Below are 13,118 nucleotides of genomic sequence, written 5' to 3'. Positions count from 1 at the left end.
GGGCTTAAGTGGAGCAATTGTATTGGTTGATGTATACGATTTGTCATCTATAAATAGCTTAATTGTTCACTTGTAAATGGTTGAATTATATTTTTGATAATACAAGGCACTATATTGATACTTTTGCCATGTTATCATCTCATCACATTACTAAGGCAATATTCATAAGAACATACAAACAGAGCCATCTGATTTCGAAACCACCACTCGAAGTTGTCATTGGAATCTGACGAAACCTTCATTACTGTTCTATTCGTTTGTTTAATTATGTTTCTGTTTATTATACGCTTATTCAAGGAAAAGCTTTTTACTACTAAGCAAACTTAAATTCTAAAATCTAGAATAGAAGATAGAATTAGGAACAGCTAAACTTCGTATAAAATATAGAATTATAAACTGACATTGCCTATTTTTTAGTTTAGTTCTCAAATCATCTAGTTTAAGTTTAATCACAAAATAAGCAAACAAGCCAACTATCATCCCACTAAAAGAAGAAAAATAAAATTGTGATATGCCAAAATAGAACAAAACAACATCCATACACACACCGGTCAAATAGTCAAATGAATACATTCTGCTTTTGGATCATTCATCCCAAAAATCAACTCGAACAACCAATGAACCACGTGGGCCTAAGGTTTATCAAATCCAAATTTAGTTAAGAAATGGTTTTCCAAACGTGGCCCATCCCGTCGATCCGATACTTTCATCATAAAGTCCAGTACCGTGGCATAACACATATTTTATGTAAAATAAACATAAATCCTAACATTATTAGAATTATTTATACTCTCTCCCACTTCCTTAATTATTTTACTCTCTTTCGATTCATATACATAACAAGGCCAACATATACATAGAAACCTTTGTATATGACAAGATCGACATATATATAATAAGACCGATTCATATACATAACAAGTATGACAAAGCAGACATATATAACAAAACGATTCATATACATAACAGAACCGACATATGCATAGAAATCTATATATATGTATTTTTAAAGAAAATGAGATTTTTGTAATATATTTGGAGAGATGAGATTTTTTGTAATAAGTGAAACTTAAATTGTGGATTTGCATAATTATGGGATATTTTAACCTATATAATAAGTCACAATAAGTCACTGAAGCAAGCTCCTCATGGTCAACATGTCTGCTTCAACTGCTTCAATCGTGATTTTATTATATTACTCTTTATTAATTATTATAAGTCATTTACGTATTAAAAAATTTAATAAAAAATTTAAAAGACATTTATGGCATGACTGCTTCAGCTGCTTCAACCGTGATTTTACTATATCACTCATAATAAATTATTATAAGTCATTTAAGTATTAAAAAGTTAATAATATTTAATAAAGAAATAAAATAGACGTAAAATAATAAATTACTTTTTGATGTTTTTATAAGTCATTTAAGTATTAAAAAATTAATAATATTTAATTAAAAAGATAAAATAAGAATAAAATGATAAATTATTTTTTGATATTTTAAATTAACTTGACGTCTTATATAGGACCACTTAAAAAAAAATTCACAAATTTTTGTTATAATAATTTTACTATGTCACTTCTAATTAGTAGAATAGAAGAAAAAATAGTACAAATCACAATTAAAAACTTAAATTATTTAAAAAATATAATTGACTATAAATGCTACAAAAGTTAGAACAACTTAAAATATTGTTATACAAATTTCATCAATCTAAATATAATAATATATGTCTAACTTAGAATTTATCAACCAAATAAATGAAGATTTTAATTAAATATTATACATAACGTAAAAATTTTAAGGATCAACAGAGAGTCGTGCATAGCACAGCTTAAGCTGACTAGTACGCCAAAAGACACAACTAGCCATAAATCCGAGTTACATTCAAAATTGGTCCTAAAATAGATTGGTATTGATGTTTTGTCCCTAAAAAAAAGTTTTACAAAAATAATCTTTATAAGAAGCGGTTTTAATTTTTTGGCATTTCTCAATAAATTTTGTCCATAAAGTAGATAAGAAATGTTCATGATATTTCAAGATAATAAACATGTCTAATGGATCAGAAATTTTATCTCACGAACAACGTTAGTACTGATCTAACGGGAACAAAAATTTAATGCCACATACTTTGGAGGACAAAAATTTCAAAACTGGACAAAAATTCAAGACATGCATAAATCCCTTATCGGTTTAAGAGTGGGGGATCAATTAATTTTACTTGACCCCAATGTATCAAATTCTAGATCCAATAACGCATCTCAACGCAATTAATTCTACTCGAAAAATAACTTAAAAATGAAACAGCTTATTCTTATGCTATAAATCTTCTCATAAAAGAAATAGGTGCGCTCAGACTCGTAAACATTCTTCTTAATTTGAGTTTGGTTTTTCTCATACATGAAATGAGGATTTAATTGTGACTATCTTATCTAGAGGACTATTTGCTTTTGCTCACTGCCACTCTTCTCATTTTTGGTGTTCGTGCTTAATTTCTCAGCCAAATATCCTGTTGTGTTTTCTCATATACTAACAACCCAAAGTTATTTTTGAAAAACATTTTAAAAGAACGTATTCCATTATCCATTTGCAAGATCTGAACTACTATTGTTATTATTTGAAACAGAAAGTTAATTTTCGGAGATCAAACGAAAATGTTTTCTCAAAACTAACACAACCTAAGGTAAGTGTCACAAAATATAAAATGCTTGTTTCCCAAAAACCAACAATTACAAGCATCCCCCGCCGACGGTGATTTGCTTGCGCTGGCCCTGCATTAGGAGGTAGTTGATGGAGTCGGAAGGTTGTAGAAGTCCATGGCGAGTGCTGGAGTTCTACAGTGGAATTGGTATGGCTTGCGTTATGCTCTGCTCAAAGCCGGCGTCAATGCCACTGTTGTCCAAGCTTTCGACATAAATGACCTCGCTAATGACGTTTACCAGCACAAATTCCGTCACCGGCCTTTTCAGGGTAACATCCAGACTCTGAATGCCGCTGATCTTGACGGCTACATCTCTGATGTCAGCCGTACACTCGACAAGGACTCCAGAAAGGTTCTAGTGATGCGCACCCATCATCATTTCTTAAAATTCTGGAACTTGTACCACAGTTATTGCGGGCTCCATCATATCTTTTTGTGGAAAATGTTGTAGGATTTGAGACTTCTGATACCCATGTGATATTGGTTGAAATATTGGAAAAGAATAATTTTGTTACACAAAAATTTATTTTGAGTCCGCTGCAATATAGGCTGTCATATTCTCGGCCTCGTTATTATTGCTTGGCCAAAAGAAAACCTTTATCCTTTGAAATCCCTGAATTTAACAATCAGGTTCTTCGGACCCGTCCCTTTACTTGGACAGGCTGAAAGCACAATGAATAAGGAACAGTTGCAGTCACCAGAGTACTGGGATGAGCTGCTTCAAGATTGTCAACCTGTAAATGATTTTCTTGCATTTAAAACTTTTGGTAATGACAAGGGCTCATCAACTTACTCTTTCCATGCCAATGATTCTGTAAAATCAGATATTAGTGATAAGGAAAATAATGTGTACTTTGTTCCATCAAGCCTGATTGAAAGGTGGGTAAGTGCCATGGATATTGTTTATCCTCATTCAAAGCGTTGTTGTTTTACAAAAAGCTATTACAGATATGTGAAGGGTACTGGCTCCCTGTTGGCAACTGTCCAGGAAAAGACAGAATAGAACACCTTCACTGCAGGATGTCTCTCAGATACTTCACCCCTAGGGAGGTTGCGAATTTGCGTTCTTTTCCAGAAGACTTCCAAGTTTCCACAACACATCAGTCTTCGCCAACGTTATGCAATGCTAGGAAATAGTTTAAGCGTGGGAGTGGTTGCTCCACTCCTTCAATATCTCTTCAAGAACCCCTTATGATTATGCTATTAGCTGAAGTTCCATCTGTACAAGTTTTGCTGGATAAAATGCACAGCCAACAGTTTGTCACCTGAACCTGATCGGCTAGTACAAGGAAGCATTAAAGAAAAGCAGTGCTGACACGTTCATGCAGAAGAACAATCTCTAGCCAGCGCTTCTATGACATTGGTTAAGAACATGGAGAATCTTGATACAAGTGAGAGAGGGTTGTGTTTTGACTTCAGCAAACCGTGTTCTGCTCACTTCTGCGCTCTGCTCATTGGCATTGTGCATAGAATGATTCTCAGCTGCGCACAATATTTTGAGATGTATAAGATTGAAGTTGAAGGGGAGAACCGGTAAAGTTGTTGCGGACCAGAAGGTTGTGGTTCAAGCTTTGAAAACAACTTCTTGCAGAAATGCAAGGTAAAAGGTTGTGTACTGGTAAAAGGTTGTGTACTGTAATAGATCCTTGTGGCCGGGCTCTTCCACAGGCCCTAATAGCGGAAGTTTTAGTATATTGAGTGCCCCTTTATGTAAGATTGAATTCACTGTCAACCGCAAGAGTGCTGGCCTAATTTCATATCTAAGATCAAGTGGGTTGATTTTTTTTTATCAAAAACATTTTCTAAATATCTTTTACTAAACCCTGTATACAAAAAAAAAAAAATGTTTGTTTCCCAAAAACCAACCAAAACCATAGTTGAATTCCCGAAATACAGTAAGTAGCCTGGCCATGAATTTTTTTTTTTTTTTTTCGAAAACTTATTTCATTTTAGTGAAAAAAGTGAAAACAAGATACATCACACTTTCAAAATTATATTTGAAAAAATTTATTTTTACTTTTTTCACTCATACTTCTCTCACAAAATTTCAATAATAACTGTAATTTATATTCATGATCAAACACAATTCTAACTTAACTCCAACTCTAACTCTAACTCTAACTCTAACACCGAAAAATTATGATTTTCATGATCAAACGAGGCCTAAGTTTTAGAAAATTTAGTTTGAGATTGGCTTCAAGTATTTCGAAACAAAAACAATTAGAAAAATGATTTACTTTTCAGTTTGGTTTATATTTTTTGGGAAGGTTCTCTAGAAAACAAAAAATCCAACGCCAAACACAAGAAGGTAAAGTATCTGTTCGGTACCCCTTATCTGTGTTTTTTTTTTTTTTTTTTTTGAAAAATATTCAAATATCTTATACTGTCCACATAATAACTAATACAATCAAAATATTAACTATAAGAAAAACAAATTGAAATGATGAGACTACTTAAAACCAAACACCACCAAATTTAAGAAAATGACATAATTCATTATGGTGTTTACTTATTAACAACGTTCTCGTCCCAAAAATTAAAATATTTTTATGTTTAACTAAAAATTAACTTTAAAACTTTTTAATGAGATGATTCATAGTATCACAAATATTTACTTATTTTAAAACATGAACTTTAGATATTTTTTTATTTTTAAAATTTTATTTCAAATCAAGCATCATTATATGAATTGAATATTGAAACGATAGAGTACCAAATTTGGATAAGATCACAAAACGACAATCATTGTTGAATGAAAAAAAAAAGAGAGGATTTATTTGAGCTAGTTTATCATACAAGATTACATTAAAACCTGGCAAAACAATTGGGAATTAATGCCATCTGCCGTTACCCATCGACTCCAAATTAACTTGTGCTGAAGCAACATCAACTTAGGTCGGGGGTATATATGTTGGAGACTTGGAGTAAATACATTGGATCTAATAAGTACCTGGTGTTTTATACGATGTATATCTAACTTACTAATAACCTATATCTGGGACGAACACATTGCTCGCAAATCCAATCCCTGATCACACATTATGTACGTACCTAAATTCTGATCATTTGATAATTATTTTATCGGCAGATGCAAATCTCCTCAAAGTAGCGCAACTGTTCTAGTTTCTCCGTTGCTAGTCATCCATGGGTGCCCTGTTTATCAACACCACATTAACACAATTTAATATCCAGTAACTACCCCAATAAAAGAAAAAAGTAAGTAAACAATAGATGAAGTATCAATTTCACTCTTCGTAAGAAGATTAAATTAGATTTAACTAAAAAATTTTAGAACTGATCCCAACACTTTACTGTATACTGTTTTTGTGTTTTTGTTTTGGTTGAAAATTTGGTCAATAGCCAAATTGATAGTCAATGCACAGTAGATAAAGTATCAATTTCAGTTTTTTATCAGAAGATTAAATTAGATTTATCTAAAGAATAATACTAATCTTAATATTTTACTTTCTCCGTTTTAATTTAATTTATGTAACATAATTTGTTTTTTGAGATTTAAATATATCTATAGTTGACCGTAACTTTTTTTTATATATGTTTTAAATATTTTGAATAGTCAATTATAATGACTTATCGTACTTTTTAAATAGTTTTCAATATATAAATTTATTTTAAAAAAATAAAAAATTCATGTTCAAATTCATGTTCCAATTGTGCCACATAACAGCTTATTTGGATGATGGTTTGTCATGGTTTCATAATGTATGGTATAGTATGGTATGGTATGTTACAGTATGATATGGTATAGTACCATGTTTGGATTGATTGTATCGTTCACTGTGGTTTAATAATAGTTTTTTTGTTTAGTTTGATGGTATGGTATTATATCGTAAAAGGTAATTTTACTAAAATATCCTCGATTATTATAAATTTTAAATTCAATCCGTGTAGGCTATTTCTTCTAAAGCCTTGGCTGTGTACAGAAAACAAACAAGCAGAGCAATAAACTGCTTCTTTGAAGCAATTCCACTAATGCAATAAACTGGATTCTTGCTCTTCATCACCTCGGTCTTTGGGTCATGTGTAATCTCCCCAATTTAGTATTATTGTTTCTCTTTCATAAATATATCACTTGACCAAGGTAGAATATCTTCCTCTTCCACCATTTAGTATTATTGTTCGTAGTTTTTTTCAAGGTATCCACCTGAGTTCAAGCTTCCAAATAAAAATAACTATTATTTGGTTAAGAAGTAGTGAAGGGTAAAATTGGATTACAGAAAATTATATAAGGGCATAGTTGAAAAAAAAAAAGACCATGGCACACCACCAATTTGGTGGTTCAAGAAATTGATGGATTCCATGGTAATCAAACCATGGAATAGTACCATACCATACCACCCTTTTTAGGAAACCATAGAAACAAACATGGTTCCCATGGTAACCATACCATAGGAAACCACCATCCAAACAAGCTGTAAATTGTCACCATTTCAAATAGTTCTTTTTAAGAATAGTTGTTTCAATTTAGTTGTTGATTTGATGAAATTAAGTGAATATTACTCCCTTCATCTCAAATTATCCGTCTCAAATTTTTTAATTTGATTTCTCATTTTATTTGTTTTTTTTTCATTAATCAAGAAGAGATAAAAATATTTTTCCATGTTTTACCCTTTGTATTAATTACTTTTTCTTCAAATTAAAATGTAAATATCATTTAATAAGGTACTATGGTAAATTAGCAATGTTATTAATTATTTTTCTTAATCAATATGCCATGTCAATTTGGGACTGATAATTTGGGACGAAGGAAGTATTATGTTATTATAATACTACTCTTATCATTAAATGAGTAGACGAATTTATATATTTAATTATATTTTTAAAGCATAATTAATAAGATAATTTGATAACAAAATATGTCAAGCCAATAAGATTAACTATTTTGAAATTGAGGAAGTATTTATTACAACAACATACCCGATGTATTCCCACATAGTGGGGTCTGGGAAGGGTAGGGTGTACGCAGACCATACCACTACCTCAGATAAAGTAGAGAGGTTGTTTCCGATAAAACTGTTTATCGGATGGACCATTACACTTAACGATTTGACTTATCGGTTACCGATTTTAAAATATATAAATTTATTAGCCAACCAATAAGATAACGATTGATTCGGTAACGAATAAACAATTATCGGACATTATCGGGTGGTGTATCGAACCTCCACAATTTGACTACAAAAATAGACAAATAGTAGTACTATATCGTGATAAAGAGAAAGTTTTCTAACTTTCTATGCAACACGATTGTGCAGGAAAACCTACTGAGACATTCTACTACTTGCAGTTGGAACCTCTAAGAGAAAAGCACAATAAAGCTTTGATTTTGTTAATTGCTAAACATGTATCAAGAAGAACGATTAGTCACTACGAATACATGATGAATATTTATTCACTATCGCCTAAACAGATACGGAGGGAGCTCCATAAATCACAATATATTCTAAGATATGGTTTTCTTTCTAAAAGAAATAAAGATAACATACCGGCAGAAGAACCAAAGTTGAAAGAACTAGCAGTCATTTGGAGCCTTTGCTTTGCAAAGCTCTGAAAGTTCAAAGGCCGAATATATTATATTACTTTTACTTAGGGGTGTGCAAAAATCGAACCGACCAATAAATCGAACCGATAAAAATATTATTGGGTTATTGGATTAACGATTTTTATTGATTTTATAAAAAAAATTATTGGGTAAACGGTTCAGTTTCGGTTTTAGCTTATTGGGTTATTGGTTAAACCGATAACCCAATAAGGATACACTATGTTATTGTTTTATCCCTATTTATGTTATATATAAAAATATCTCTCTATCTATATATAGATAGATATGTATATGTATATATATTATATGCATTACCTATTCACAATTCAATGACTTACAAAGTATTAGACTATTCAGGACAATAAAGGCACAATATAAAACTCGACTATTATCGTATTGAAAGGCTTAAAACATTTATAGCTTCTACCAATTAGGATTTAATTTTTTTTTCTAACTAACATTCAGTTCAAATTTGAAGATTCTTGTAAACTAAAATGCATTGCGTAGGATTTTGACGGTAACTAAGATTTCGTTTTTTTATGTTGTTACTATTTCTATTTTATAAGTATTTTTTAATTGGTTAAACTGAAAATCGAATCGTTAAAAACAAAAATCGATAAATCGAAATCGATAAGAAAATATCTTATTGGTTGGTTATTGATTTTACATATTAAAAAATCGAAATTAATAAACCGAACCAATAACACATAAAATCGAATCGAACCGACCAATGCACACCCCTAATTTTACTCCTAGTAACTTCTCTTTAGTTTTTATTAAGGTTAATTAGTAATGGGTTTTAGGTTATTACATTAGAATTCAGATATATTAGGTTTAGATTTATATTTTATAATAATATAATATGTATTTTAAATTTTATATATCTAGGTGGAAAAGTATAAATATATTAGGTAATTCTTAACGGGTTAACTGCTTATCCGATAAGGAAACTAAGTAATTCACCCCACACCAATGAGCCGTTAATTATAAAATTTCAATCCGTTCACCAACCGTTTATCCGAGAAGCTAACACCAATAAGCCGATAAGTCAATTTTACGGTTGGCTTATTGAATACAATTTGATTTTAAACCGTCCTAGATTCCGATAGATCCTCAGCTTAAATCAATAATTGTATAACAAATACAAAAGATAAGTGCAAAATAAACTACCAGCTAGCAACAAGTGAAGAAGTATTTATTATTTGAGAATATTGGTCAATAGTCAAATTGATAGTCAGTTGACCGGAGATCACAAAAATTCAAAAGAGGAAATAACTAAAGGCAGAACAGATGGTGTTAGTACTTACTAAGAACTTGTTCGGCAGAGAATCTTCTAGAAACATCTTTACATAGCATTCTCCGAAGCAAATCCTTCGCCGCCGGCGTTACTGAATTGAAGATCCTAGTCGGAAACCTAAGGTTCGCTCTGAGCACAGCCTCAAAGATCTCCGTCGCCGATTCACCGTAAAACGGCGGCACTCCGGCAAGCATTATATACATAATAACACCAGCACTCCAAATATCAACCTTCTCACTGTAGTTTCTCCCAGCTAACACCTCCGGTGCCACGTAATACGGCGTCCCTACTACGCCGCTTATCAGCTGTCCCTCACGGAAACACTCAGCCGACCCAAAATCAGCCAATTTCAGCTCGTTTGAGTCGTTGAATAAAATGTTATCCGGCTTGATGTCCCTGTGTGCTACGCCGAGAAGGTGACAGTGCGCTATTGCCTTCATTAGTGGTACCTATACAGATAGTATATACCAAAAATTATCAGTCACAATGATAAACAAAAATCAAAAAGTTTTTCAAATTCTACTTCGCTTAGCTTTACAATTTACTTCCTCCTCCAATTTTCGAAAATTCAACAAGGTGCCGCTTCGTAGATCGTTCCGATTCAAGCCATTTTACGAAGCAAAACTAAAATTTCCCCATTTTGGTCAGCAACGAGTGAGATTTTGGTGATCTGAAACAGTACCATGACATCGACAGCTTCGGACTCGGAGAACACTGATCGACTACTGAGGCGTTGAAACAAATCGCCGGCGTTGCATAGCTCTAAAACCATATCAAGGTGAACATCATCCTCATAGATATCGAAGATACGAACAATGTTCGGATTCGGCGAAAGCAAGTGCATAATTTTCGCTTCGTTGTAAAGGCATTGGCGATCTATATCATCATCGGCGATGAGACGTTTATCAATAGACTTGACGGCAAATGGCTCACCGGTTGCCAGCGAGTAACACTTGAAAACGGTACCGAATTTGCCCCTACCCAACTCTTCGCAGACACAATAATTTCGCTTTAGTGAGTCGCTCATTCCGTTTGTTTTGTTTTTTTCCTACTTTTTTGACTTGTGTTGAGAAGGGTTGGTCAGTTTTATAGACAGTAGACAAGTAGAAGTAGAAAGGGGAGTAGGAATTTTATGGGAGAATATTCGGTTGAGGGTATTGACCAATGAGATACAGCCATTTGGAGATATTAACGGCGTTACCTCTCACGGAAGATTACCATCTTATAACGGAAGATTTATACTCCCTCCGTTTAAAAAAGAACGACCTACTTTGACTTAGTATAAAATTTAAAAAAATAAAGAATCTTTTGAATCTTGTGGCCTTATGTGTGTGTTTGGTATGATGGAAAACATTTTCCATGTTTTCTTGAAAAATATTTTCCTGGAAAATAAGTTGGTTTTCTACTTATTTTCTCATATTTGGTTGGTGAGTGAAAAATATTTTTCAAAAAATATTTGATGGTGTTTGGTTGGTGAGTAGAGAATATTTTTTAGAAAAATATTTTCTAGTGTTTGATTGGTGAGTGAAAAAATATTTTTTAGAAAATACTACTAACTGTTAACTAGTATATCAGTGCCTCTAACAACTCAACAATTTGTAAGAAATAATTTAAGCATAACAAATAATATCAATATCGAATTCTAAAATACTACCATTACTAAATTTAATCAAATTAGTTATTTCTATTTATTGTAGTATCAGTGCCTCTATTGATTGTAGTATCTAAATAATAAATATTTTTTAATATTTGTCATTTCATAAAAATAATGCATATTAGTTATTTATTTTCACTTTTATCATTATTAATAAATAAATAAAAAATATTAATATAATGCAAAAAAGAGAAGTATTTAATAAAAATGAGTAATAAATAAGGACAATTTAGTTAAATTACCTTCTAGTTAATGTTTTTCTTAAGGGGTGTGCAATTTAAAAATGTAACAAGTAAATAGAAACAGAGGAAGTATATGCTTTCTCCGTCACAATTTATATAGGGCTTGTTTGAAAAGTCATCCTAGGAATTGGATTTGGTGTAATAAGGTATAATAACACTGTTTGATATGTTTGGTTAACCAGCTAATTACTTGGTCAATAGGTAATTAGGTGTAATTGGCATAAGGTAATTACACTCCAATTAAAATGAGGGGATTGTAAATTATTGGTAATTACATGATATAATTACAAACTAGTACCTTTTTAATTTTTTCCTTTAATTTCTATTTTTATTTTCTAATTTTAATTATTTTTTATTTCTATTATCCAAATTATTTTTATTATTCTAATATTTTAAAAAATATTTTTATTGTATATTATTTATATTTCATTTCCTTCTCATTTCCCAACTTTTATTTCTTGTGATTCTATGCAATTGTTCATATTATCTATTTTTTAAAAATTTATTTTACGTTTACCTTTTACATTTAGCATAATTTTATTAATATTTTAATTTTTAAATTAAAGTAAAATTCACTATTGAATAAGGTTATGACTTATGTTTTTCTTTTATTTTGAATTATATGTATGCCATTATATTGAAATTTTACATAAGAGTATTGTCACGATCCGATTTTTCGAGTCATGTTGACACATACTTTGCCCCACTAATAGGTAAATCAAATCGTCGCCCAAAACTGTAAGTAATGGGCTAATTGGGGGAAATGACATAAATATAAAAAATATTCAAGTAATTGAATTACAAGCAATAAATAATAAGAACAATAACATAACAGGAGAGAAATAAAAGAGGAATAATATCATCCTACGGCCCAGTAAGGTCGGTACAACAACCTCTAATTCAAAAAGAATACGAGTGCTATCAAAGTCAAAAACTAGCACAATCATAGTATCAACGACGACAACTAGTACTTGAATTTTCACCAAAAAAGTACAGAAATGTAGTATAAGTACCAAAGTCATGGGTAATCAATAAGCATCATCAACCGACTGAGCTAAAATTATATAGAAGTGTGAAGAGTGGGATAAACAAGGATATATTTGTGATTTCAAAAAAAAGTTCTGTCTTGCTTACTTATGTTTTAGGCATCAAAGTTTGGCCATAAATTTTTAATGACAAAAAATTCAAGCTATTTTTTTGTAAATGTCAATCGCATCTCAATTGATATAATATCTCACATGAACCCACATAAAACAGAATTAGTTGTTATTTACAAAATTAATTACTCTACAAAATAATTATTGAAATAAAATAATAAAACATTATAAATATTTAAATGATAGTCCACACATTCAATTTATTTGTCTTACTTTTTGTTTAAATTTGTTTCAAAAAATTGCCTCTTTTTTTAATTATTGAATTATAACTTTTCATATATCATATTTAACACCACAAGATTAAAATAGATTTTACCACATTCTACGTGTTATTAATTTAATACATAAGATTGAAAATTACTTTTTACTTTCTTAAATTTCGTATCAAATCAAAATCAAACAAATAAATTGAAACAGAGAAATACTCAATTTCAAGTTTAAAAACTTTCAGATATTGAAAGATAATTTTAAAAGTATAGAATAGACTATACACTACAATGATAAATAA

General features: G+C 30.9%; 1 protein-coding gene and 1 pseudogene across 1 annotated transcript; one reads left to right on the top strand and one right to left on the bottom strand.

Moving 5' to 3' along the window:
- The first annotated feature begins 1,752 nt into the window (after positions 1–1,752).
- On the top strand, positions 1,753–5,095 carry LOC107873194 (annotated as a pseudogene).
- A 353-nt stretch (positions 5,096–5,448) lies between these two features.
- Positions 5,449–10,634, bottom strand: LOC107873195 (phosphoenolpyruvate carboxylase kinase 1). The gene is made up of 3 exons (XM_016719943.2): positions 10,240–10,634; positions 9,568–10,006; positions 5,449–5,853 (listed from the first exon to the last, which is right to left on the bottom strand). Exons 1-3 carry the CDS (start codon positions 10,582–10,584, stop codon positions 5,801–5,803), a joined length of 837 nt encoding a protein of 278 aa, XP_016575429.2. The 5' UTR covers positions 10,585–10,634; the 3' UTR covers positions 5,449–5,800.
- Between the last annotated feature and the right edge of the window lie 2,484 nt (positions 10,635–13,118).

Source organism: Capsicum annuum, chromosome 6 (assembly GCF_002878395.1).
Source record: "Capsicum annuum cultivar UCD-10X-F1 chromosome 6, UCD10Xv1.1, whole genome shotgun sequence".
Taxonomy (NCBI): Eukaryota; Viridiplantae; Streptophyta; class Magnoliopsida; order Solanales; family Solanaceae; genus Capsicum; species Capsicum annuum.
The sequence above is the reverse complement of the archived record's forward strand: the minus strand, read 5'-3'. Positions and strand labels throughout refer to the sequence as shown.